Here is a 24,587-nt window from a genome sequence, read left to right as displayed (position 1 = left end):
GTATTTTTAACAAGATTCCAGTGTTTGATCGTAGCGAGAGACCGGTTTCAGTCCAAGAATTAATTTCCCCCTCTTTTTTTTGCTTCTCTGCTGTCATATTTGATACTCATCACCGCAGTCACATGACAGATGGTCTTCTGTAGACCTTGTGATTACATTTCCAGCCTTCAGCTTCATTTGTAATACATCACAAAGATGCATGATTTGCATGGCATCAACAAAAGATGGCGATATTGTCTGGGCACATTAATAGTTTTTTGTATTATCTATAAATTATAAGTCATCGTAAGTCAGGGGGATTTCAATACAATTTCTTTTAATGTATCTTTTATTTATGGGTAATATAGCTAAGATTATTATCTCAATAATATTACAATGTTAAGCCTGTTAATAATTCATTCAAAGTTAATTTGATTGGACCTTTCCACAGATTTCTTGTATTTTACTATTGACAAAACAGTCAGAATTATGATACAGTACAACTTTTTGGCAACAAGTAAAACCACTGTTGGCATGGAGAAGAGTTAGTAATTGCAGGAAAGGCAGAAAAGCAAAAGCGCCCGGCATGATTTGCAGAAACTGGAGGTAAACATTAGCTCTGGGTAGGAGTTTGGCCGTGTGGTAACACTGTGCCATTCACATTGTGCAACCTCAGAGTGCCACACCTAGTAAATCATTCACCACAGTACACAAACAGAGAACACAATGAGCAGCTGTCTCTGCCCCACAAATCACTTCTTCTATCTCGCTGCAAAGAACAGAGGCACAACAGCACAAGGAAATAATTTCGTTTGTTTATTTTACAGCTTAATGTTCACTTACAAAAAGCATGCTGTAACATGGGATCTAAGCTGTAAGCAAAGTCTTGAATGCTTCTAGATGTTACAGTTCATTTTGTTTATTAGCATGTTTAACGACAAATGTATTGTATCTTATTTGAAATTATAGTTCGTTTAAATTATACAAAATTACATCTGCTACAGTAGAAAAAGTCAACATGAGAAACATCTTAATTACAACTTCAACAGCCTATTATACAGACGTGGGAACCAGATCCCCTTTAGTTAGCAAGTTCATTGGCATCTCTCTGAATCATGTCTCTTTGCTCACATCTAGTCAGAGTTGTATTCAGACAGTTGCAGGCTATGTCAGTAACACCTCACCCCTCCCATTCACGCCCTTGTGCTGACTTTCACAGGATTACTGTCAGAATGTCGCAATAACCTCACTGACACAGGGCTGCAACTACGCCCAGATGACGGTCAGAAGCTGCATTGGAATGTGTTTGCACAAGCAATTACTGTATGGTTTGAAATACCGCTACAAGTCAGTGAAAAGGATTGTTTAAGACTGATATTTATAAGCATGTCACTTTAAAGGAAACATTGTAGTGTGCAATATGTTCGATGCAGTTGTACTAGTCATATTTAGTTGACAATTTTTACAAATATATTCTAAAAAAACTGTAAACACTTTTAAAAAAAAACTAAATCAACCGCATGATTGCAAAACCGTACTCTTTGCTCTGAATACAAATGATTAAAAAAACAGAAACCAAATTGTTACCAACCGATAAAAAACCCTCAGCCCGTCACAAAAACCAGTCTAAACCTGCAAAACAAAGACTCTAATTGCAAACAACATATTAATACACAGTAATACACGACACACAGTATGTACAACTAACTGCATCTGCATAGTTTTCAGTGCAAAAGACTTATACCAAAAAGCATCAAAGCAATGAAACGACAAAAAGCAATAACACAGCCGAGTCCGCACACATTCGCACCACCTGCTAGTTCTTCTTTTCATTCATGTTCAGGGGCATAACAAGCACTCCGATCAGAGGCCTCTACATCCTGTACAGTGAGAAGTAAACACTATTATTCTGAAGTGTCATTGTTCACGACTTTCTGCAGACGTCTGCGAGAGTTTTGAACTTTGGCCCCAGTGTGTTTAGAAAGTCGAGGTTATCGGTTTCGCCGTTGTCACTGCAGCATCCCACGGAGCCGGCGGCAGAGCCCGCCCCCTCGTAGCGGTACGAGTGGATGATGTCGTCCGCAAATCGCCTGTCCTCCTCTGTTCCCAGATAGCCCACCTTCTGCAAGACAAAGCGAACGGAAGAGGAAGTGTGTTATTACTTTGACTGAGGCTGGTTGATGGGAGGGAAGATACTGCACCATGTGATAATACAAGGCTGCTCAGGATATGACTGGCAGTCCGATATTACACGGCGAACAAACAACTCGCCAGCAACTTGGAGAAATAATATTACTCACTAAGAAATATTAAAGTTTACAGAGGATACTATCACAGGCAAGAGAAGAAGATTATATTGCACATGAGAGTTACCTAAGCCCTAACAGATAACAAAGAAGTTTATTAAACCTCAGAGAATAAAGGGCGTTCGCATCAGGACACGTTCTGCTTCTTTCTCTTACACTGTGTGATAACTTCCACTTACAGACATGTTTTTTTTCTGGGATTAAAACTAGAAATATGCCAGTAATTATAAATCAACATTACCTGACTTAGGTAGCGGCCATTCGTTTGCCAGGTCTGAAGAAAAGCTGCGTCCTGGGCTAATTGTCTGTTGTCAAAGTTCACGCCGCTTCCAACAAGCTGGCCTCCGTACTGAGCGTCATATTGGCTGTCATACTGGCTAGAATAGAACTCTTGCATGTTACTTGTGGAAACACCACCCTTGTAAATCCCGTTCTCATGAATGCTATTGGCTCCCATTGTGCTCGAGCTCTTGTTCCCTGGCCATGCTGCATTCAGCATGGTGTTCGAAACATTGCCCTTTGCTGCCGCTTCAAAAGGGGGGACAATGAGACTGGAATCCTGGAAAGCAAACCAAAAACAAGCAATCAGGTAAAAATTAGAAAAATAGAAGAGAGGGGATTACAATGAGAAAAAGGTTTGTTTACAGGAACTACAAACCCAGCAGTGCTTTTATTATTATCATGTCCTTACCACTTCATCTCCTGGGGCCTCGGTGTTTGATTTGAGCAGAATTCCACCACCGTCTCCTGCATCATCAAGTTGCACTTTCTCTGCCTTTGTCAAGCAGAAAAATGCAAGAAGTAGGACTGCAATAACAAAGAACGTATGTTAGAAATTAGTTCAGAAAGATTGCATTTTCCTAATATGCAGCTCTTATTGTGTGGTTGGCACCATAAGACCGAGCATCAGGGCATTATACTCTGGAGAACACTATCATCTACGTCACTGCTCTGTTTCCAATACACAGTGAACAAGCTACAAGAAAACCTTCAGCTTTCAATGACTCTTCCTGCAGTTTGACATGACTTTTTCCCTTGTTTCATTAGCAGCACTGTCTAGTCTGTACTGTTCTGTTGGCAAGATTATAGTAGTGGGGGACTCACAGAGCAGTAGGAGGAGGACCAGAGGCAACAGCAAAGCCAGTACACCCAGTCCCCCTAATGACACAGAGCGATCCTTGTCCAAGCAGACTCCATTCCTGCACTGGCAGATCCTTACGTTCACCGTCTGTTCTCTGCCGTAGCCCTGCAGATCTGTAACCATCATGGGAACTGGGTATATCCCTGTAGGAAGCTCTTTCATCTGCTGCAACATACCTGCTGTGTCTAAAGAGAAAACAAGTAGTGAAGAGATGTTTAAAAAAGAATAGCTGAATAGCTTCCATTTGAATTTAATGTTGCAGGACAGATCAGATGACGTCAACATAGAAAAAAGATGTACTTTTGCATTTAGTGTCTGTTTGAAAGTGGCTGATGTTAGAATTTACTTATTTTTGGTGTATCTGATAAAAACGTACAGAGTACACATAGACAAACTGACAACAGCTATTTACTACAAGCAGTCCAGTGTTTCTAGTGAAAGCTAAATAGCAACACCCTACAGGGGTTTTAGAAGATATCATACAACCACATAAATACATAATAAATATAAAGGAGCAAAATCATTTGTTTGAAACCCAATGTTTATACAATCTATGCATTTTCCTTGCACCAAAAATCCGAACTCATAAATCTGGTTTAATGCTATTTAATAGGTCTTTATCAATACAAAGATAAGTTTGCGGCATTTTAAGAACAGTATCAGCATTACATAATTTCTCCACCAGGGAGCAGAAGTCTGTTTTTGACTGACCTTTTCATTATAAACAACAAAAAAGCAAAAAGAGATTATTGCATTTTTTTATCACGTTTTGTATTTATGTTCAAACCTGGATGTTAACAATTCATGAACTGTTTACATCTTTTCAAACATATCATTATATACACGTCAGGCTCAAAAACTGAGCATTAGGAGAACCATAAAACAAATAACTTCCACAACATCCTGTCATGCCTGCGTCTTGCGTGTTCTAATGGGCCAGAAGTGTTACTCTCACATTTTGTGATGGAGTTAGATTTACACTAGCATACATGCTTAGAGCGCACAAAATCTGGATTATGCTATTTGTTAGCTGGATTGTCAGCTGAAACACTTGCTGCAATTTTCGTACTTCACTGAAAAGAATCTCCTTGACCTGGTTCAAATGTGTGCAGATACAACCACCTACCATTTAGTCTCGACACAGACCATTTGCCATCGTTGTCATCAGGCAATACAAAGGTGAAAGGGGAAGACAAGGGAGGCTGGTCTTTGTCTTCAGCGACAACTACGACAGAGCCAAGCGCTCCTTCCTTCTCGCACAACACCAGGTCACTTTTGGGGAGCTCTGGCACGTTGTCGTTGACATCCTCCACCTGAATAATGACGGTTCCTGTTCCTGTCTTGGAGCCTAAAATACACGAAAATTCCGTCAGTTCACACGTAGGACAGATGTGGGCATGTCGGCACATGGGAACAAGAAACACTATTTTAATTGCAGTCACTTTGACGCCAGTTGGAAATCTCAAATCTTGACAACCACTGGGATGTGAGCCCAAATTTTAGCGTCAGACAGGAGAGCATGATTCACTGAAAATGACGACTCGCATCATATCTTTTCAACAGGTGTTCTCAGGTAAAACAATGCAGGGCTGTATGTTCTGGCTGATACTGGTGAAGGTGTGGCTTGTATTGCTAATAACCTTCGACGGGCCTAACACCACAACCCAAAGCCAACAAAACATCTCAAAACACGTAGACCAGACACTTTCCCTAACAGCTGTTTTCCTGGTGACACCACAAGTTTATCAAGGCTTCGTTTCTGTGGTGTCTGGCAAATATCCACCAGGTAATAGGTGTGAGTAAAGAACAAACAGACTGCGCAGTGTTGAAGGTTAGGGTTTCTTTATCGTATGGTGATAAGGGCGAGCACAGTCATTGAAGAACAGGAGATGTCTATGTTGTTATTTTCAGTGTAGTTTGTAGAAGTCGTTGACACTTAAGCGTACACCATTCACAAGCAACTTACTAGCATCAACTGCCTTGACGGTGATGTTGTAAATTCCATCCTTGACGAACTGTGACTCTCTGTCAATCGTGTTTGCAACCCTCAGCTCTCCGGTATTTTTGTCGACAGTGATCCATGAGGCTGGGTCTGAGGTCTTGTAATACCTGAGGCACAGTGGAAAAAAGTACTTGTGTATTACTAGCCTCATCAGTTTAGCAGTCAAAGTCTGCCCTCCAGTGTTTAAGAGCAGTAACATAAACATGAGTTAGAGTCTTGAGAATCAGCTGCAATTTTGTCTATTATTTTGCCACAAGAGACAAATAAAATTTTTTGTTAAAAAAAAAGAAGCAAATTTAAAGAAGACTGATTACTTGATGCCATTGCTGCTCTTGGTCTCAGGATCTACAGCTGTGTAAGTTCCTATCACTGTGCCATTTGGTGTGTTCTCTTTGACAACGAAGCGGACAGTAGGAGCGCTGAATTGTGGGCCTTCATCGACATCGGTGACTGCAACGTTCACAGGGATGGACATCCACTGGGCAGTGGTGCCCGTCAGCTCAGCTTCATTTTGTGCCGAAATCTCAAGCTCTATGTTTTTGTTGAGCTCGTAATCTAAGGGCTGTAAAACATGGGCACAGAAGAAGTGCAATGTGAGCACAGATATGTTGCTATATGTGTCAAGACTTTCAATAACATCTGATATATATTAAATATCACTATCAATACTGCTAATTTGCAATAATAACAGCTTCAATATGAAAGCACACTCACCTTTGTGACATACAGAAGCCCCTCATTTGTTTTGGGGTCAGTATCAATCCTGAAGTTTCCATTTTCATTTCCTTTAGTGATGACAAACTTTGAAATCCAGTTGGGCGTGTTTATTAAATCTTTATCTTCGACGGGGATTCGAAGGATAAGTTGTTCACCTGCATTTTCTGGCACCTTGGCATCATACTAAAGAAAACAAAATGTGTGTTTTTTTTTTAAAATTAGACAACAAATCTTTAAGGAAAAAAACAGATTTATGAAACCTTATTATTATGATTCATTAGACATGACGTCAATTCTTTTAATATTCTAACCACTTACAGATGCTTTGGTGAAAGTCGGCGGGTTGTCGTTGATATCAGTCAGTTGAATTGTTGCCGTTGCAGTACTGGACAGACAATTTGCGTCACCACCCATGTCTTTGATTTGCACAGTCACTAAATGCTTGTCTTGTACCTTAAAAGTATATTTGACAGATTAGTATGAGAAAAAGGTGGAAATTAGGAACAAGGCCAATTACTTGCATCACCTCATTTCTAAGTTAATATTGTAAATCCTTAACACAATGGTGGCAGGGCTCACCTCTCTGTCAAGGGTGTTGGTTGCTGCGGTGATGACACCTGTTGCTCCATCGATGTGAAACAGGTCTGATCCAGTCAAGAGGATATATTTGATCAAAACGTGGCGGGACCCCGGTTCGTCTCTGTCTGTAGCAATCACCTTTCCAACCTCGGTCCCTGAGGTGTAATTCATGATCATTTAGAGCACTTCACACTGAAGGTCAAATACTGCAGGATTATTGGAATGTATTTCGTGTTCCTCACCTGCACTGCATCGCTCTTGCACGGTAAACTGTAATGGGCCTGCAAATTCTGGAGCATTGTCATTCACATCATCTACCTTTATTTCGATGGGCAACGGTAGGTCTGTTGGCTGATGTGTATGTGTGTCAAAAACACTGACCTCTATCTGTAAAAAAGAAAAAAAAACATCCATTGTACAATATTAACACACATAAATACCCAACAAGAGCAATGCATATCTGACCATTTCACGTGTTTCCAGTGTCAGATTACCCATTTTAAATGCTTTTCAACACCTGTTTTTTGTCAATAAACTATGAATTCTGTCAATTCCAGAGTGAAATCAACCACTAAACAAACATACCTTCCAAAGAAACAAAACTCTAAATAACCAGGTGACAAAACATTTATCAGCAACTAATTTAATAATTGGGAATCACTTTAATCAATCTTAAAGCAAATTTGTCAAACATTACTGTACCTAGTCGTAACTAGGCAATTATTAGCTTTTTGTTTGTTTGTTTGTTTTATGTGGCAGTAAGCTAAACTTCTTCTAGAATACGGTCTTAGAAAAACTAAAACGTGCATTTTTTTATGGCATTCTATCAACCAAAAGATGAATGTTTAAGGAAAAAACTGTTAGTTTGCAGGTCTTTTTCACACTCACTCTAAATACTGGAAACTGCTCACGATCCACTTGTTGGTGCACGGTCAACATTCCAGTCTCTCGGTGGAGACTGAACACACCAGGTGGATACTGGTCGACTCCAGGTCCACTGCAGGTGTAGTAAACATTGTACGTGGCTTCCGAATCTGACACGATCTGCAACAGCAACCAAGTAAATTCACACTTACTTAAGTTCCAACAACAGCTTGTTCCAGCTCGCAGTGTTATGTAATGGATGAAGGTGCAAAAACGTGACTGCATCAGCCCAGTCTGACAATCTCCATTCAAGTAAAGTACAGATCAAATAAAGCTTATGTAATAAACAGGTGTGTCAGAGTGTGTGCAGCGAGAAAAGAAAGTGCACAAGAAAAAACATGAAAAGAAGGCGAAAATGAGGATTCCAATTTCGAATTGTGTGGTTTAAAATTTAAAAAATTTAAAATTACCGTTTCAATGTCTTTCGGATAAGGTCCCTTGTCATTTTCCAGTATGTTGAAGGGTGGAGGACTCCAGCGTCTTTTGGAGCGCTTCAGGAAGCCTTGGCTATTCTTTGGTGACATGCAAACAAATCAAGAAATTTGAAAAATGCCCATTCACTATCATTCTGACCTGTAAACAAGTTATCGTACACTCTAAAACATAATTCAGAGGACCTAATCCTACCACTTAATTTAATGCACGATTAATCTTCTAAAAACTATTTAATGGGCTGAACTGTCACAATAATTTTGGTAATAGTATCAACTAAATATTGTGTGTAGTTTTAAGTCAAGTTTTATTTAAAACTAAACTTAAGTTGAGTTAACCTAATGAAACTGGCCTAATAACCTAATTTTTCTTCCCTTTACATTCAGGGTTTCAAGTCATCCTGACTGCTGCACCCACTTAACATACCTAAATAATTTACGACTTTGTGTTAGAGGCTTAACAAACATGAAGCAAAAGCCATTAAAGGCGTTAGAGGAGATTTAATTTCCTACAACTTTGAACGTAGCATGCGCACATACAACCTCTCCCTCACCCCCCTCTAACCTCCCCGCTCTTAACATTTACGAAGAAACGCCCCCCTCCAGAAACTTGCGTAGCACTCGTGAAGCTTTCTTTTACGGCTGGGTCCCCCTGGATCTTTATCTGCCATTATGTAAAAAAAGATGAGCAAAACAAGTCGCCAGCTAACTACGAAGCTATACCAAAGCAACACATACACAAAACACGTAAGTCCAAGGCGTACGTAATCTACGTAACTAGGCCTGAGCCGGAAGATTTTTGATTGACAGGAAATGGAGTAAATCAAACGCCTCGGTCCGAGCGCGTTGATTGGCTGATGTTTTTCAGGTCCTGCCATGTCCACAGTTATTTATTTTTTAAATTCTTTTAGAGACCATACATACAAGTCCACTAAAGGTCAGTATATTCATTTTATGTGAATCAGACAAATTAAACAAACAAAAAAGTCCTCTATAATGCCTTTAAGGGAAGCAGAATTTCTTTTACAAATAATTTCTACTAAAGCAATGAATTTAGAATATTTTCAATTGCAATATGACCAATGGTGAACTCATGTATGGAGGTTAGACTACACCTGATAATACAGTTGATGGAAAATATAGTACTAGTGCATGTAGCTAATGCTAGCCATATTTAGCAGTGAAATTTGACATTCCTGCACTTCAGTTTGACATACTAGTGAATAAGACTGATAACACTTCATTTTACAAATCTATTCAGCCTGCAAGTAACACTAGCTATTGACTTTTTTTTCCCCAAGTTTCAGCTGACCTCTATTGAAATGGCACTAAAGGACATTACATTGAAACTTGCATTGTAAAGTAATGTGGAAAATATTAGATGGAACAACTTCATTTTTTATGAGTAACTAACTTTGAAACTTGTGTTCATGCTAGCAGTCATTAAGAACATGCTAATAACAACACCTTATTAGAGGACAAGCTAATTCCTCTGACTTAATGTCGTTTGCTGGTTGAACATAAAAGTTGCCACAACTCCAAAAGCAGATGCAAACATGACATTTTAGACGTCTTACATGGCTCTCCTTCAGTGTGTTGTAGAACAGGTGGACTTTCATCTCACTTCTCTGCCCATTGTTGTTCAGAGCCCAGACAGAAAATGTCCGCCCTGCTGCTGTCACCGCTGCACGAGCTGAAGCTACTATCAGCCCATTCGTTGTTACTGAAAAACTGGGATCAGTCGTGCTAAATCCGGTACAGTTGGAGACGTCAACTGAAAAGTGAAAACAAAAAGAGAAGTTAGAAAGCAAAGGCGACTAGCGGGAGGTAATTCAAAGTATAAAACGTCTCCGTGCGGAGTTAATCATACAGATAATAATGAAGTACCTCTTGAGATTTTGTATCCTTTCTCAATAGTTTTTGGCACCAGTACGGGAAGGGAGCTCCGTACGAAACAGGACTCCACACCGGACATGATCTACCGGAGAAAGTCGACCTTATAGTGAGTTTCAAACGGACTTGTAATACTTTAAGTGAGCTGTTTATTCCCTTTAACGGCAATACTGACAAAAGCTAGAACCTTAACACTCTTCAGTACACTTAAAGATTCAATAAAGTCTGAAAATGATGCATTTACTTGTCTAGCACTTATCAAAACCAGCGTTAAAAGCCAGTTTACAAAAAAAAAAACACAAGACTGCCAAAAAATGTGAAGAAACTTTTTTTTAAAATAATGTTCTGTTATAGAGCAAACAAAACTGGAAGCACTTACCAACAACAGGAAAATGTTGAAAATGAAAACATTCGCCATTTTTTAGAAAGTTTTTGACGCACTTCGTCTCAGTCCCGCCGGAGGAAAATAATGAAGTTGGTGGTTTCTGGGAGTGAAAGGTGATCGAGCTGATGGATGTGTGTCTCTGCCTCCACTTGTGCCCTCAATGCGGACGTTATTGTGAGGTGCTGGATCAGTCGCCTGCTGGCTGTGAGTCAGAGACACACCTCGGGCCGACACACCCAGAGAACCTCCCAGGATCAGCAGAAGATCACCTTTGGGCTGTAACCGGTACGCAGTCGGTATTCCTCTGAGCACGTCCACTCCTTAAAGTGGGCACACAGACAATAAATAATCCTGCCAGCAGGGGGAAACAGTGCTTTACTCTGCCAGAAAGCTGCAAGGCAACAAAAGAAAGCCCCTCTTAAAAAGTTACAGGAGCCATAAATGTTTATAAGAGCAATCACACACTTTCACATTCCTTTGAAATGACTGATTTCTATAGAAGCAGACATGCATATGCAGACATTTTTCTTTGCATCTACCCTTGGCTCCATCATTTGTTTGCTTATTTTTCAACACCTCTCCCAGGTTAACACAGAAGTTGACCCCCTTGCTCGCTCCTCCTCTCCCTTCTTCAGCTCTACTGAAGCATTTCTGGATTCTCCTCACTCAGCGCCACAGGAATGTGAGCCGAGTGAAGCCTGGTTGTTGGGGGAGGCAGAGATCTCACATAGCAAAGCACTCACTATCTCTATAAACTGATGATAAAAATAATGAGAGCGTCCAGAGCCAGAAACACAGAGGCCTTGTGTCACTGAAAGCATGTCAACATTTTGTATCCACTGTAAGGGACAGACATTGTTTCAAAGCGTCATAGGAAGTCAGGCTGTGTAGGGGTTGCAACAGGAAAGGTGAGAAAAATGTCAGGAAGACTGTGCGGCTGTGAGTCATGGGCGTGGACATAATGAAAGGGTAAGGATCTGGGAGTCTTTAGCAGCAAACGCAAAACAGACTTAGCAAAAAGAAATCTTGTGTGGAGTCCCTAAACTAAAATGAAAGTTAATTATCATGCTCAGGCGAAAGTGTGTGTACAGAGTAAACAGTACAGGGATGTTTGTGTAGAAGAAGCCCATTATGCTTCTGGTGATCCTGCTGGTGACACTATGTCTGACCTCTCCCTCCCATGCTTCTCAGTAGTTGTGACATGCTGTGGTAAAATTAGTCAGAACAGACGTCTTTTAGTAAATGTAAATCCCCAAATTTCTGCTGATTAGTGATACATTTCTTTGGAAGACGCTTGAGCCTTATCGGCTAACAAAGGATCCTCTACAGCAGTCAAATATGACCTCACACAGTTCATCATGTACTGGATTGTGCTGTGTTCCTCTAGGTAGTTTGAACAAACCTGTTTCGTAATTATTAGGATGTTGTTTCTTTACATACTGTACTCGGTGTACAGACATGGCAACAAACTGTACCGTCATGCTACTAGAAATGTGCCAGAGGGCTGATGTGCAATATTTTGAGATGTCAAACTGCCAACCAGACATGAAAATTTCTGGCGTTGACATACATTTCCCTGAGGTAAGAATGTTTCAGGGTGCACCTCAATGCTGCTAACCAACCCAGCTCTCCACGCCCTTTGGATGAAAGCCACATGAGCAGCAGAGGGAAGTATTAACGTCATGTGAGCGTAAGTATTAATGTGACTCATTGCAGGTGTTTTTTAAACAACATTTTGATGATGCATCTGTTTTGTCATACAGTAATTGATGTGTGACAATGACAAATCACTTAGCTCCTGAGAACAGTCACTTGTTTCCACTCAAACACCACACTGTTTACATGGGCACTAATACATTAAGTGATTGCAAATAATGCCAGAGATAATATACTGATTAAGACTTCACATGTGTCCAAGCATCCACATGAGTGAAAAAGCACTAAGAGTAGATGGATTTCTGATGCAACCTTGTCTCTCTGGACTCCTCCATTATCCTCCAGAGGCAGTTTCGTCACTCAAATTGGACAAACATGTGACATGCCCAGCTCCTGCAGCATTTTTTTCTAAACAAACCCACCCTGCTGCATTTTAAATGAAATTTTCACAAATAAACCCTACAATTTACCTTTTACGTTGTCGTTGCTGGAACCATTTTTACTGAATTCTCTTTCTATTCAGGTAGAGAGATTACAGAAAGTAAAACTTGGCAGCTTTAGTCGAATCCCGCTCCCTCCTTTTTGTCATGTCTTTGCCATGCATCACATGGCAACACCGAAACCACTCATTGGGCTTAATGCTACCTGTGCTTTCAGATGCTGACTAAGCCAACGGACTACTGCCCAAATGCAACCACCCTGAATGAGTTAAAAAATGACACAAAGATTGCCAGTCAATTATGTTATTATTGTCAGACAAATAGATTGCAATTCCTTTGAAACCTGAAACGCCCAGTCAGACAAGATAAGGCTGACATAATGTTTATTCTCTCACTCTCTCTCACACACACACACACACACCTTTGACCACTGAGAGTAAAAGTTTCATGTATCTTGGCAACACATTGTTCCAACATGTGCGTCTTTTTCATCTGAATTTCCTTGTAAAGCAATCACACCTGCAGACAAACACCCAGTGTCCAGCAAAGTGTTTATTGTAGTGAACCCAGAATCTGAGGTCCACTTCTTGGGGAATTTCACAGGCAGTGGTGGAGTTTGACACATGAGTGAGGAAAATAATGGTCAGTCCAATACATTATTTAAATGAATATCAAAATCATAAATAAAATCCTGCAAAGCGAAGATGTAAATGATTTATAATTATCGTTCCATCCTTATAAAACAGCATTTTACACATAAAAACTCAAGATTTTGTCTGGATAAAATACTTGTCTTTCTGGTTTGGACTAATCTTGCAAATCAGTCTGGAATTCCTCTCAGTTGAGTTTACCTGGATTTTCTCAGAGACAATAGCCTGCGCCCAAATATTACTAAACAAAGAGTGGACATGGCAACCGCTTTTCTCTCCGCCTGTTATCACAAATAGCTTATCAAGCTTAGGGAGGGACCGCCCATCGCTGTAAAAACTTCTCCCTGCCCTTCCAAAGGGTCAAAGTCTGTACGGAAACAACAATAGGCTTCAGATAAAGTCAAACGGAGTCGATTCCACTTCAACCGGAGGATTAGAAAGTTTCTTTTTTTCCAACTTTTCCAAGCCGATGGCTGCTCTGCTGAAATGCGGCTTTTTGATTCTGCTGGCGTCTCTCCCGACTGTGAGTACTCGATTTTTTTCTTTTCTTTTTTTTCTTCCAATTTTTGATCTGTGTATCGCGGTAAAGCGGGTGTGTAACAGGTGTGGCTCCAGTGTAGCTCGGGGATGGTATGTATTTTAGCGGAAAGGATGTCTGGCGTTGTTAAACCTGCGGGTATTCAACTGCGAAACAAAAATAAAATACGCAGTCTCTCCATGTTTGCGCAGACTTTCACTTACTGTGCTTGGACGGTCACGGCTCATTTCTTTCATTCCTGTTTCCCTTTGTCTATGAGCAGAGGATCAGAGTGAAATCGGAGGCTCTCTAAACTGTGATCAGATCCATATTTGAGGTTGACAAATAGTTCATCTGATATTAGTGGAGGGTTCAAGTAGGTAGTAGAATGGATGAGTGTATTTGACAGTCAAATGTATGGAAGGACTGCCCTTCAAATGCAACTTAAAACATAGGTAGACAGTCTCTACGCTTACTTATATGTTTGATAACTTATATTGATGACAATAAAATGATCCATTTGCTATTTGAGTGGGCATTTTGTTGATGTGTTTGTTATCTTATACTCCAAAAAGAACACACATCTTTTGGTGTAAATGTTTTATTGTGTTTGCTACTGAGCCAAAACATGCCATATGATTTTCCAACCATTACACGCGTATAATAATGATGTTTTCCCCCTTTCCTCTTTGTCTACCTGCAGCTTGTTCCTGTGGGGGCAGAGTGGATCGTAGCTCCCAGACAGCTGAAGGAGAACCATGATTACACCGGCCTGGCATCCATTGCTAGAGTGTGTACTTCTCTCTTCTTTTTCTTTATTAATAACTGTACTAAAACTGACATTTTAACTGTTCAATTCAACTTTTCTTCAAAAAATACCACGTGATTTCACGATTTTATACCTCTCTGGGTTCATCTTTTTCCTGCTTAGACTACGTCGGTGCGACAACCACGCACACACTGACTCTGGCAGGCTTCCATATTCAGAATGAGTCAGTTTGTGACACATTACATGATGATAAACTGTCTTTGTTGAAGTGTGTCATCACCAACACCGGCATGTGATGCTGTAAAACATGTCTGATTTTGTGTTTCAGCTAAAAGATGCTTCGACTTTTATTCGAGCCATCAGAAGTTCATCCATACTTTTAGGAGTCTGGATGGCAAACTGTGTTCTTATGTACACTACCGTTTAAAAGTTTGGGGTCACCCACGCAATTTCATGTTTTCTATGAAAACTCACACTTTTATTCATGCGCTAACATAATTGCATAAGGGTTTTCTAATCATCAGTTAGCCTTTCAACGTGATTAGCTAACACAATGTAGCATTAGAACACAGGAGTGATGGTTGCTGGTAATGTTCCTCTGTACCTCTATGGAGATATTCCATTAAAAATCAGCCGTTTCCAGCTAGAACAGTCATTTACCACATTGACAATGTCTGGATTGCATTTTGGATTAATTTAATGCTATCTTCATTGAAAAAAAAATACTTTTCTTTCAAAAATAAGGACATTTCTAAATGGCCCCAAACATTTGAACGGTAGTGTACATTATTTTGAATAAGCTACCTTCACACTTTCCTTGCAATGTGAAAATTCATTCTGGGATTATACGTCTGTGTTTCAGATCCGCTCTGATAAGGAGAACCATACAAGGATAATATACTCTCTGTCGGGGCCTGGTGTTGACCAACCACCTGTTGGTCAATTTGGTGTCGACTCTCACACCGGTTATGTGAAAATCTTTACCACGCTGGACCGAGAGAAGATCCCCTTCTACACTGTAAGAACGCTTTAAGATTCTGTTAATATGAAGTCACAAGTTGTGAAAGGAAGTAATGATAATGTGTGTTTTGTTTTTGTAGCTTACAGGAATAGCAAAATACCAGGACGGCAGAAAGGCTGAAAAGGATATTGAGCTTAAAATCACCGTCCTGGATGAGAACGACAACCCACCGGTCATTGTAGCGCAGCAAGTCGGATATGTGGAAGAACACAGTGCAACAGGTATTTGAAGCTCTGGCGTATATTTGTGCTATGGTTCACGAAAACAAGCTGCCTTTTTTTTAACACTTACTTTGCTGATTTGTAGGTACTGTTGTCATGAAAGTGTTAGCTACTGATGCTGATCAAGAGAACACGATCAACTCCAAGATCTTTTACCGCATTAAGGAGGAGAGTAACAGAGCCGGGCTTTTCGTCATAAACTGCCATACTGGAGAGATCATGGTTCAAAGGGATATTAATAGGGAGGTGAGTCGCTTTATTAGTATCTTGCATTTCATTTCTTATTTTCTAATGCAGCTAATTCTGTTTATTTTATCTGTTAAAGCTTGCAGCCCAGAACTCAGTAGCCAGATCAGTGTTACACAGTAAATGTTATTATCACCCCACGTACATTTTGTATTATTTTGATCAGTAGGAAAGGTCATAATCCTTATTTTTTTTAAATGGATTAGTCAAATTTGCATCATCACACCACACAAGCGCGTTCTGTTTTCCACCCTAATCATCATCCCCTGTTACTAGATTTTCACATTTATGACAAAATTAAACTCATCTCAGTCGACAGTTTGAATGGAATTAAAAGCTCGAATCAGTAACTAACTGCACTGCTTTTTTTTTTTTTAGATGCAAGACTCATATAAGTTGGTTATTGAAGCGACTGACTTCAATGGGCTACCTGGAGGAAACGCAGGAAGCGGAGAAATTGAGATTCAAATTAAAGACATAAATGACAATATTCCAACCCTGGAACAAGAATCGGTAAGTGTAACACATTTACTGCTCCGTAACCAACCCTTTCCTTTATTCTTGAATAGATATTTTCTTCATAATGTCTCACAGTTACTGTTGTTCCAAAGCCACTGTTAATGTTCATTTCATTTGCAGTATGAGGGGAGCATAGAGGAGAACACTATCAATGTAGAAGTTATGAGGATAAAAGCCATCGACTTGGATTTGATTCACACTGACAACTGGCTGGCTGCATATAAAATCATTTCCGGGAATGAGGGAGGCTATTTCAGTATCACAACTGATGCTAAGACCAATGAGGGAATTATCATGATTAACAAGGTAAAAGAGAGTTGCATTATTTTGAATGAACTGAAATTGTAAACAACAAAATGAAGAATACGATTGGTCCAGCAGGGTGAACATTAGACCGAAAGCTAACGTAAACTGTTCTATGCATTGTCCGTGAATGTGCAGGCCCTGGACTATGAGGAACTGAAAGTGCTCAACTTGCAAATAGCAGTTGCCAACAAAGCAGAATACAACTTTGGCAGTGGTGTAGTACAGCCCATACCGGATAAATCCTACCCCATCAAAATCAATGTAATCAATCAGAAGGAAGGCCCCCGTTTCCAACCAACCACCAAAGTAGTGACTATTTCTGAGGACCGCAACTCCATCTCCCTCTACAAAGTCATCGCTAATTATGCTGCTATCGACAGCGACACGCTGAAAATTGCCACCAACGTGAGGTAAGGTCACTTATGATAGGGTTAATGGTGTCACTAAGCAGTTGATGTATGGATGAATTAATCAGTTTTACATGAACAGCTTTTTTTTCTCCTGACGTACATTGATTTTTGTGATTTTTAGGTATGCAAAAATCCTTGACCAAGACAACTGGTTGATTATTGATGAAAAGACAGGAGATATCAAGCTGAATAAATTCCCTGACCGAGAGTCATCGTTCTTGAGAAATGGAACATATTATTCCGAAATTGTATGCATCACCAATGGTAAGTCCTGTGCTCATGGAGGTGATCACTATTCTATTTTCAACTAATACTATGCACAACAGATTGATATTATATCTCTCTTGTGATTGGCTTTCAGAGTCTCCCGCAAAAACAGCTACAGGGACCATAGCCCTTCAGGTGGAGGACTTTAATGATGACTGTCCAAAACTGATCTCTACAACTCCGACTATGTGCCTCGAGGACAAAGTGGTCTATGTCACAGCTGTAGATCAAGACGATTTCCCTAATTCAGTCCCATTTGACTTCACCGTGATCCAAGACAAGAGCAAAGGGAAGTGGACAGTGGAGCATCTTAATGGTACGATAAACTTTTAGGACAGTTTTGTACAAATTCAGTATTCAACACTATTTTTTACTCCGCACTTTAGATTTCTTAAGACTCACACCAGACTGCACTGACGTCAGCATGTCTCAGCTTTTTTGTGTTGTTCTTTTAATTGGTGTACATTTATATAAAATACCAGGAACAAGTTACCTCATTAAGCCTGCAGGGAAGCATTCAAGATTTTAAGCTCCAAAACATTAGCCAGGGGTGTTTTGCTGACAGGATAATTGCACTTAATGAAGCTTTTATTTCCTCTTCTGCCATGCCAAGTAAATGTCTGTTGTGGGATGAGACTATCTCGATTGTAGTGTGTATATACAAAGAAAGGAAGTCACTCATTGCACCTTTTTTTCCTAACTTGTGCGGCAAAATTTAAAATGTAGGCCTCATCTTTTTTTCAGAAACCACAGCCATTCTGCGGGACCATGCCAGCTTGTGGCCAGGCATCTACAAAGTGGCAGTGGAGATCAAGGACCAGCAAGGAGTGTCCTGTGGTACGGTTCAGATGATGGATGTAACGGTGTGCAGTTGCCAAGAAAACACTAGACTCTGTGTGACGCGAGGGAAACCAACTGCTCGTCTTGGCGCTGCAGGTATCCTGCTCCTGCTGCTGGGACTACTGTTGCTGCTGTGTGAGTACAACCATTAGTCACTTTTTACTCTCTGTAGTTGGTTGTTTAGATCACTCATTAAGTTTCTCTCACAAGGTTGCCTAACCCAACATGCTGTACCGTGTTTAAGAGAGAGATTTGTTAGGTCACAGGCAGTTTTTAAGAGTTAGATCCAGCCAGCTTTACAAAATTATGAGGTTTGAATTAAGTCCGCTCAGTTAAAATAATGCACTAATTGATGATTGGACTTCATTTGACTTGATCAGTAGATTTTTAGAGGTGCTTCTTTTGATGTAGTGTGTAATGTGTGTGTTTTCAGTGCTGCCCCTTCTGCTGCTGTTCTGTCTCTGTGGAGGTCCAGCAGCTCTCGGGGATTTCAAGGCTATTCCGTTTGAAGCGAAACAACACCTGATCTCGTATCACACTGAAGGACAGGGGGAAGACAAGGTACTTTGATCAGTGTAATCCTGATATTAACAGATCTTTTGCAATGTGATAATCAAAGATTAGCAAAATAATTCTACCTCTCTGACTAGATTTCTGGATTTTCTTTTTTGCAGGATATCCCTCTTATACATGTCCCAGTAGAGACTGATGGTCACACAGTGAATGCCAGAGACGTCAACAGCTATGGGGGTAGGGGGCAGCTAGGAGGAGGGACTGAAGTAGGAGGGGCAGGAGGTGGAGGAGCAACCATAGGCCATGTTGTAAACAGGTCCACTTTGAATGCAGAGAATACGCGCATGTATAGCCGGTATAGGCACTACAGTGGGCATGAGGAGATGGACCACGTGGGTGCAGGGATGATGACAGGACAAGACTTCAGTCTCTCCCATTACAGCAGTGCAGTCTTCAATGGGATGGCTCTGCCCGATCAATTCCTAGAGGAGTACTATTCAAGTGTGAGTATCTTCAGTTAGTATAAATCTCCAGTCTGATCCAATCTAAATTCACTGTAAGGGAGAAACTGAGATTTCGATTGCTGTATAGTTTTTTAGAAGTTTTAGTAACAGTCAGTTTTCATCATACAGTGTGTAAGGACAAGTAGAAGCTGCATTATACAGCCTCAATTGAAATGTCACTGTTATTGAAGTCCCATACACATTATATACTCTGATTTTACTTGTTTTCAGAAATCAAACCATGCTGCTCAGCATTCGCACCAGACGGACGGTCTCCTGGTCTATGACTATGAGGGTGAAGGGTCCCCGGTAGGTTCTGTAGGCTGCTGCAGCCTTCTTGAAAATGATGATGATCTGTCCTTCCTTAATGACCTGGGGCCTAAGTTCAAAACCCTGGCTGAGATTTGTCAGGGATCAACCGTGGTGACCGAGTCAGTGGATACGAGAGTTTCTTTCGCCCCAGTCAGACCGGTGTCTCCTGCCAGGCCCTCCACCTCGACCCACACACATGTCCACACTCACAGTGAAACCATCAGGGACAGGGACCACGCCAGCACCGTCAATACCTCCAATGTAGCATCTGGATCCTCCACCTTCATCCATGAGGAGAGAATCACAGAGAGAGCCCAGGGTGCAGCAAGTGTTCCCATGGTACACGTCCAGGACAAGGTAGTGATTCCCACTCAGGCGCTGCTCATACAGCAGGCTCCTCCTATGTACTGTCCTGTTACGCCCATGTATGTGGTCGAGTCCAAGCCCCAAGTGATGCTTGTGGCGGGGGGCGCCCAGCAGGCAGTGGCTTCAGTAGGCCAAGTTGGGATGAGTCATGGGCTAATGCAAGTTGGGGGTGTCCAAGCTTCTCAGGGAGTCGTACTTGTTGATAGGCAGGCAGGGATGGGTGGAGCAACTGGTCAGAGTGCACAAGGCCTTACAAAGGGAACCCTCTCCAGGTCCAGGCAAATGTTGGTGGTGGAGAATAAATCCTCTACAGGAGGAGAGCATGATGCAGACTTAGCGCAGGGCTTTATTCAGACTGGACAGAGCTCTGCAGAGCAGAGCTTTGAGGTCAGAAGTCAGGGCTTGCAGATGAAAACTCAGAGCTTTTCACAGAGTTCACGCAGTTCTGCAGGCTCACATGAGGATCTTCTTCTGACAGCCACACCCAACTTGCAAGGAAACCAGAGGGTGGTTGTGCAACATAAAAAGGTCTCAGTGACAGAGAGAAATGTTGAGTCTAGTACAAGAGCATAAAGCAGCCCTTTTGTTTTGCCAATCCACAGATGCCACACTTGTTTTTACATATACTGACACATATTTCTGTAGCTTGAAATGTACTGCAGTATATAAATGTACATCTATTCAGAGAGAGAGATTTTTAAATTGTGGTAACACTAATAGAGTTAAGTTTGTTTGACCTAGAGTGCAATACTCCCTGTCCTTATCTGCTGCTTTTAGTAGTTAATGTGCAAGTTTGACTACAAGAGTACAGTAGCCATTATATGGATTTCAATCCAAATTCAGTGTAGAAAATGACTGACGTTAACACCAAAAAGTGCATTCATTTCTTGTGTGCCTCGTGTTAGAAGGAGGCTCTGTCAGCATTAGTCAAAAGATTATACAACAAAATGTTAGCATCAAGAATATCAATGGGATAGATATTTTTAAAAGGCTTTATATGATTTCTGTCTTTGCACCCCAGCTGAGGGAAAGTCAAAAAAGAAAAAAAGAAAATTCATTGTAATTCTTTTCCCAGGAATAGACAGTTTGGTTCCATTCTGAGCTACAAAAGTATTGCATCTCTTTCAGGTACTAGAGTCATACGGCTTCAGGGAGAGTAACCAGACAAGATAAACAAAGCAGAGCTAAAACAGTCAAACCTGATGTGTGTGCTTATCTGTCACATACAAAATGCTAATGTCTGGCTTAACCTCCTAACTGCAGAGAAGCTGGAAGAAGCACAAAACAAACAAAAAAGGCTGCACCTTCTCCGAGGGCAGCAATAAATATCAGATGCGTTCCCTGCCTGTCCTAGTTCACAGCCTGCCAAAAGATAGGAGACGCTGCTCTGGTTGCAACCAGCCATTTACCCCTCAAGGGTGTATTTGGGAGCCAATCGCAGCGTAGAAATAACCTGTGCAATCAAACATACTATCTAATTAAAGTCCCATAAAAGAAATTCATCCACGCCAAAAAAGAACATGAGTAGGAGGATACAGTGCGTATTGTTTTGTAACATTAAACTAGTGGGAGCATGTCTTTTAATCAGCGACGGAGCTTATGTACTTTCTCAAGATAAATATAGTGAATGTGGACATAGAAAGTGAAACATGGAGCCGTATACATGGCTTAGATGGCTTTGTATGAGCCGCCGGGTTCTCAAAGATCACTATGCGACAGTTAAATATCTTAGTGGATGATCTCAGTTAGCGCCAGAAATTACCACGTGACTATGTAGGAATGCTGTCTGTGCATCAATAACTATAATTCTCAGCATTGAGAAGCACACAATTATTTTGACAGTTATGAAGGCAGAAGTAGAAGCTACCTGACACTATTGTGTTGCAATGTTCCCTACAGGCTTCCAACACTAGATTTAGTACTGTAGTATTTTGCTTGGTTTGCATTTTGTAAAGTTTAAGCTTTAGCCATGCCAAAACTTTTTAAGAGTGTTGAAGTTATTTGTTACTATAACTAATCAGGAACTGCTTGTGAGCTATGCAGAATGTAAATAAATGCTGTTTACTTTAGAAGAACCGAAGTCAAAGTGTTCCAGTGCACCCAAAAAGGATTACATATTTCTTTTTATCAGGAGAAAAATAGTTGTTTAAAAACAAACAAAACACCAGTTATCCATGGTTGCACTTTTTTTTATTTCTGCAGAATATTTGTGTATTTCTAAATGATACTATAAACAAAGTATTAATTCCAAACGATTCAAAGTGCCAAAGCTGTATAAATTGTGTACAATAACATGGTGGTCCTGTTTTTTTACAAGTGTATTTTGTTCCGTAATTACCAGATAGCTGATTTTTATTGTTTTTTGTTTGTATATATATATGTGTGTGTGTGTGTGCGTGCGTGTGTGTGCATGTGTTTGTGTGAAGGTAATGTAACTTGGGAATGTGGATGAGCAGAATAACCAAATATGAGCTTCCCGAGCACTGAAACATTTGGTGGAGTGACACTGTTTGATACTGCTGTTTTTGCTGTCGATTAATTTTCATATGTAGTTTATAACATGCTGTAAGAATTTAGCAGCGCAGTACTAAAGCATGAAAATGAATTGTTTTTAAAGTTTTGCACCTGCTCTGAAAATAAAATCAAACAAAGAAAAAGTGTCTGATGTGTTCTTTTTTTTGTCTGATTTCTTGGGAGCCTCTCTGTTGACATGGTTTTAAAAAAAAAAAAAAAATTGTGGCCACGATATAGCTATAACGTGCGCACGAAACACTACTTCTTTTACACGAAATACAACTTCGTTCCCACGAAATACTAATTTGTGGCCACGAAATAGGTACAACATGCGCACGAAATACTAATACTATTAATATCATTCCTGGACAGCTGGGTAAGCAAATCGAGCGCACCCCTCTACAACCTGCAATAGTCTGGGCTGTACCTACGCGCCTAATGTATCACCCTCTATAGGCTAATGAACGTGTAAACACACAGGTTGTGCATGATGACAAATGTTTGCAAAATAAACCACATGATGTTAGCACATCACCTGAGTAATATAGAGGTGGGATACATCTTCTGGCAGACACAGACAATCAGCCTGAAATAATGTGTATCCCCCTCATAACATGTTCTGGTAGATCCTCCTGTATCGTCATTTGTCTGTGTTGAGAATTTCTGAATAAATGCTAATAAGGTCTGATGATCAACAGAGGGGAATTTAAAAAAACAAAAGAAAACAAAACAAAACAAAAACGGCAGTATCTGAAGATAAGATATCCTGGAGGAATTGAGTCTGGCAGTGTGATAAAATGCTCACAGTGGTGTTGATTTTACTGTATCAGAAGTTGGACAGATTGCTCTAAAGATTGAATTACAGCGCGTTTGAATCTAGTTCCCACCCAGAGGGTATTGAGCCTACGTTTAGTTAGCAGGGTGATCGCCTAGCAACATTACCCTTTATTACAAGAAGGAAAAGACATAGTTAGGCAGCGCAATGAATACTATTAACCGGGCAACGCGCCATGTAGAGCAAAAGCATTTATTCAGACAGAAATGTCACCTGCTACATTACCAAACATGTTTGACAATCAAAGCATGATCGTAACAATCCACGTTTTGTTTTATTAATAAACTACGCTGATATCTAAACACAGGATTATAACTCCACCCTTCCGAATGCATGCGCGCTCCCGTGGCAGGGGATACAATTTCTATCGGGGATAACTACTTTGGCACGACACGTTCTGTAAGTTTCCCACCGTTTCCGTGTAAAGTCCTGCACGTCTTCACCCTGGACATCTGTGAGATGCATATAGCATCGTTTCGATCCTTTTTTAGTAACTTTTGAAGGCAGTTTCCTTGTCTTTCTTTTCTTTTCGTCTAGATACAGTAGATGCCATGTTGTTTTGATCTGAAACCAGGGCAACGAGACTCGGCTCCTATTGGTCCACGTGACCAAAAATCGCTGCACACACTGCAAATCCTAGTCCGCCCGTGTAAATATCACTACGCCACAGTAAAAAAAAGACCAACACAAAAACGCTAATTATTGAAAAATGACTGGAAACGGTGAGTAGAAACTTTTTTGGGTACTAATTAGCAATAGATATATCTTATAAAGCAGAGTTCATGTAGATCCACGTGAGTGGGACGAACCAATACAATCTCGTTCAGCCAATACAGCCTACTTTAGTTATTCTTCATCTACTTCCTGAAAAGTTTGGTCAATAAAAAAGACAAAAACTAATATTTTCAGCTGAAGTAAAGACAGACTTTGTGATTTTTCTGCTCACATGTGTTGTTGTAAACTTACTCTTTCAAATAACTAGCCGCCTAACCCCTTGGAAACCAGCATTTGTCCTGTTTTGTGTCGGTCCTTGGCGACCCCAGACAGCCGGTTGTAATGTTTTTGAGCAACACACCATACTATGATGTTTTTACAGTGAAGGTTCTACTATGAAACCAGTTTGACATGTTCAGGCATTCTTTGTGTGAAAACTCAGAGATTTCAGGTATCAGAAGGTGGTTTTCAACTTTCTTTGTTAACTTTCTGCTTCAACTTTAAATTTCCTTCACTAAGCCAGCCCTCTGGACTTCCAGTAAGCTGTGTTCCTATTGGCTGTCCAGGTGGCTGCTTGGTGTTATCAGGAAAACCTGAGCAGCTCAGTGTCT

The 24,587-nt window shown here is 40.5% G+C and overlaps 2 protein-coding genes across 2 annotated transcripts; one reads left to right on the top strand and one right to left on the bottom strand.

The window, feature by feature from the left end:
* Positions 1–782: 782 nt before the first annotated feature.
* On the bottom strand, positions 783–10,654 carry dsc2l (desmocollin 2 like). Its single transcript, XM_022202662.2, has 16 exons — positions 10,352–10,654; positions 9,967–10,057; positions 9,657–9,853; positions 8,059–8,160; positions 7,613–7,768; positions 6,967–7,111; positions 6,725–6,879; positions 6,464–6,598; positions 6,143–6,328; positions 5,743–5,990; positions 5,393–5,535; positions 4,553–4,774; positions 3,390–3,611; positions 2,977–3,092; positions 2,527–2,844; positions 783–2,101 (listed from the first exon to the last, which is right to left on the bottom strand). The coding sequence occupies exons 1-16, from the start codon at positions 10,388–10,390 to the stop codon at positions 1,904–1,906; spliced, it is 2,673 nt and encodes an 890-aa protein (XP_022058354.2). The 5' UTR covers positions 10,391–10,654; the 3' UTR covers positions 783–1,903.
* A 168-nt stretch (positions 10,655–10,822) lies between these two features.
* On the top strand, positions 10,823–22,573 carry LOC110956893 (desmoglein-2-like). Its single transcript, XM_051952867.1, has 14 exons — positions 10,823–13,626; positions 14,324–14,410; positions 15,252–15,407; positions 15,490–15,631; positions 15,717–15,877; positions 16,256–16,390; positions 16,517–16,702; positions 16,838–17,112; positions 17,234–17,376; positions 17,474–17,695; positions 18,124–18,354; positions 18,653–18,780; positions 18,894–19,235; positions 19,467–22,573. Exons 1-14 carry the CDS (start codon positions 13,573–13,575, stop codon positions 20,484–20,486), a joined length of 3,282 nt encoding a protein of 1,093 aa, XP_051808827.1. The 5' UTR covers positions 10,823–13,572; the 3' UTR covers positions 20,487–22,573.
* The last annotated feature ends 2,014 nt before the right edge of the window (positions 22,574–24,587 follow it).

This window comes from Acanthochromis polyacanthus, chromosome 9 (genome assembly GCF_021347895.1).
Source record: "Acanthochromis polyacanthus isolate Apoly-LR-REF ecotype Palm Island chromosome 9, KAUST_Apoly_ChrSc, whole genome shotgun sequence".
NCBI lineage: Eukaryota > Metazoa > Chordata > Actinopteri > Pomacentridae > Acanthochromis > Acanthochromis polyacanthus.
Note: the sequence above shows the minus strand (reverse complement) of the source record. Positions and strands in the feature narration are given on the sequence as shown.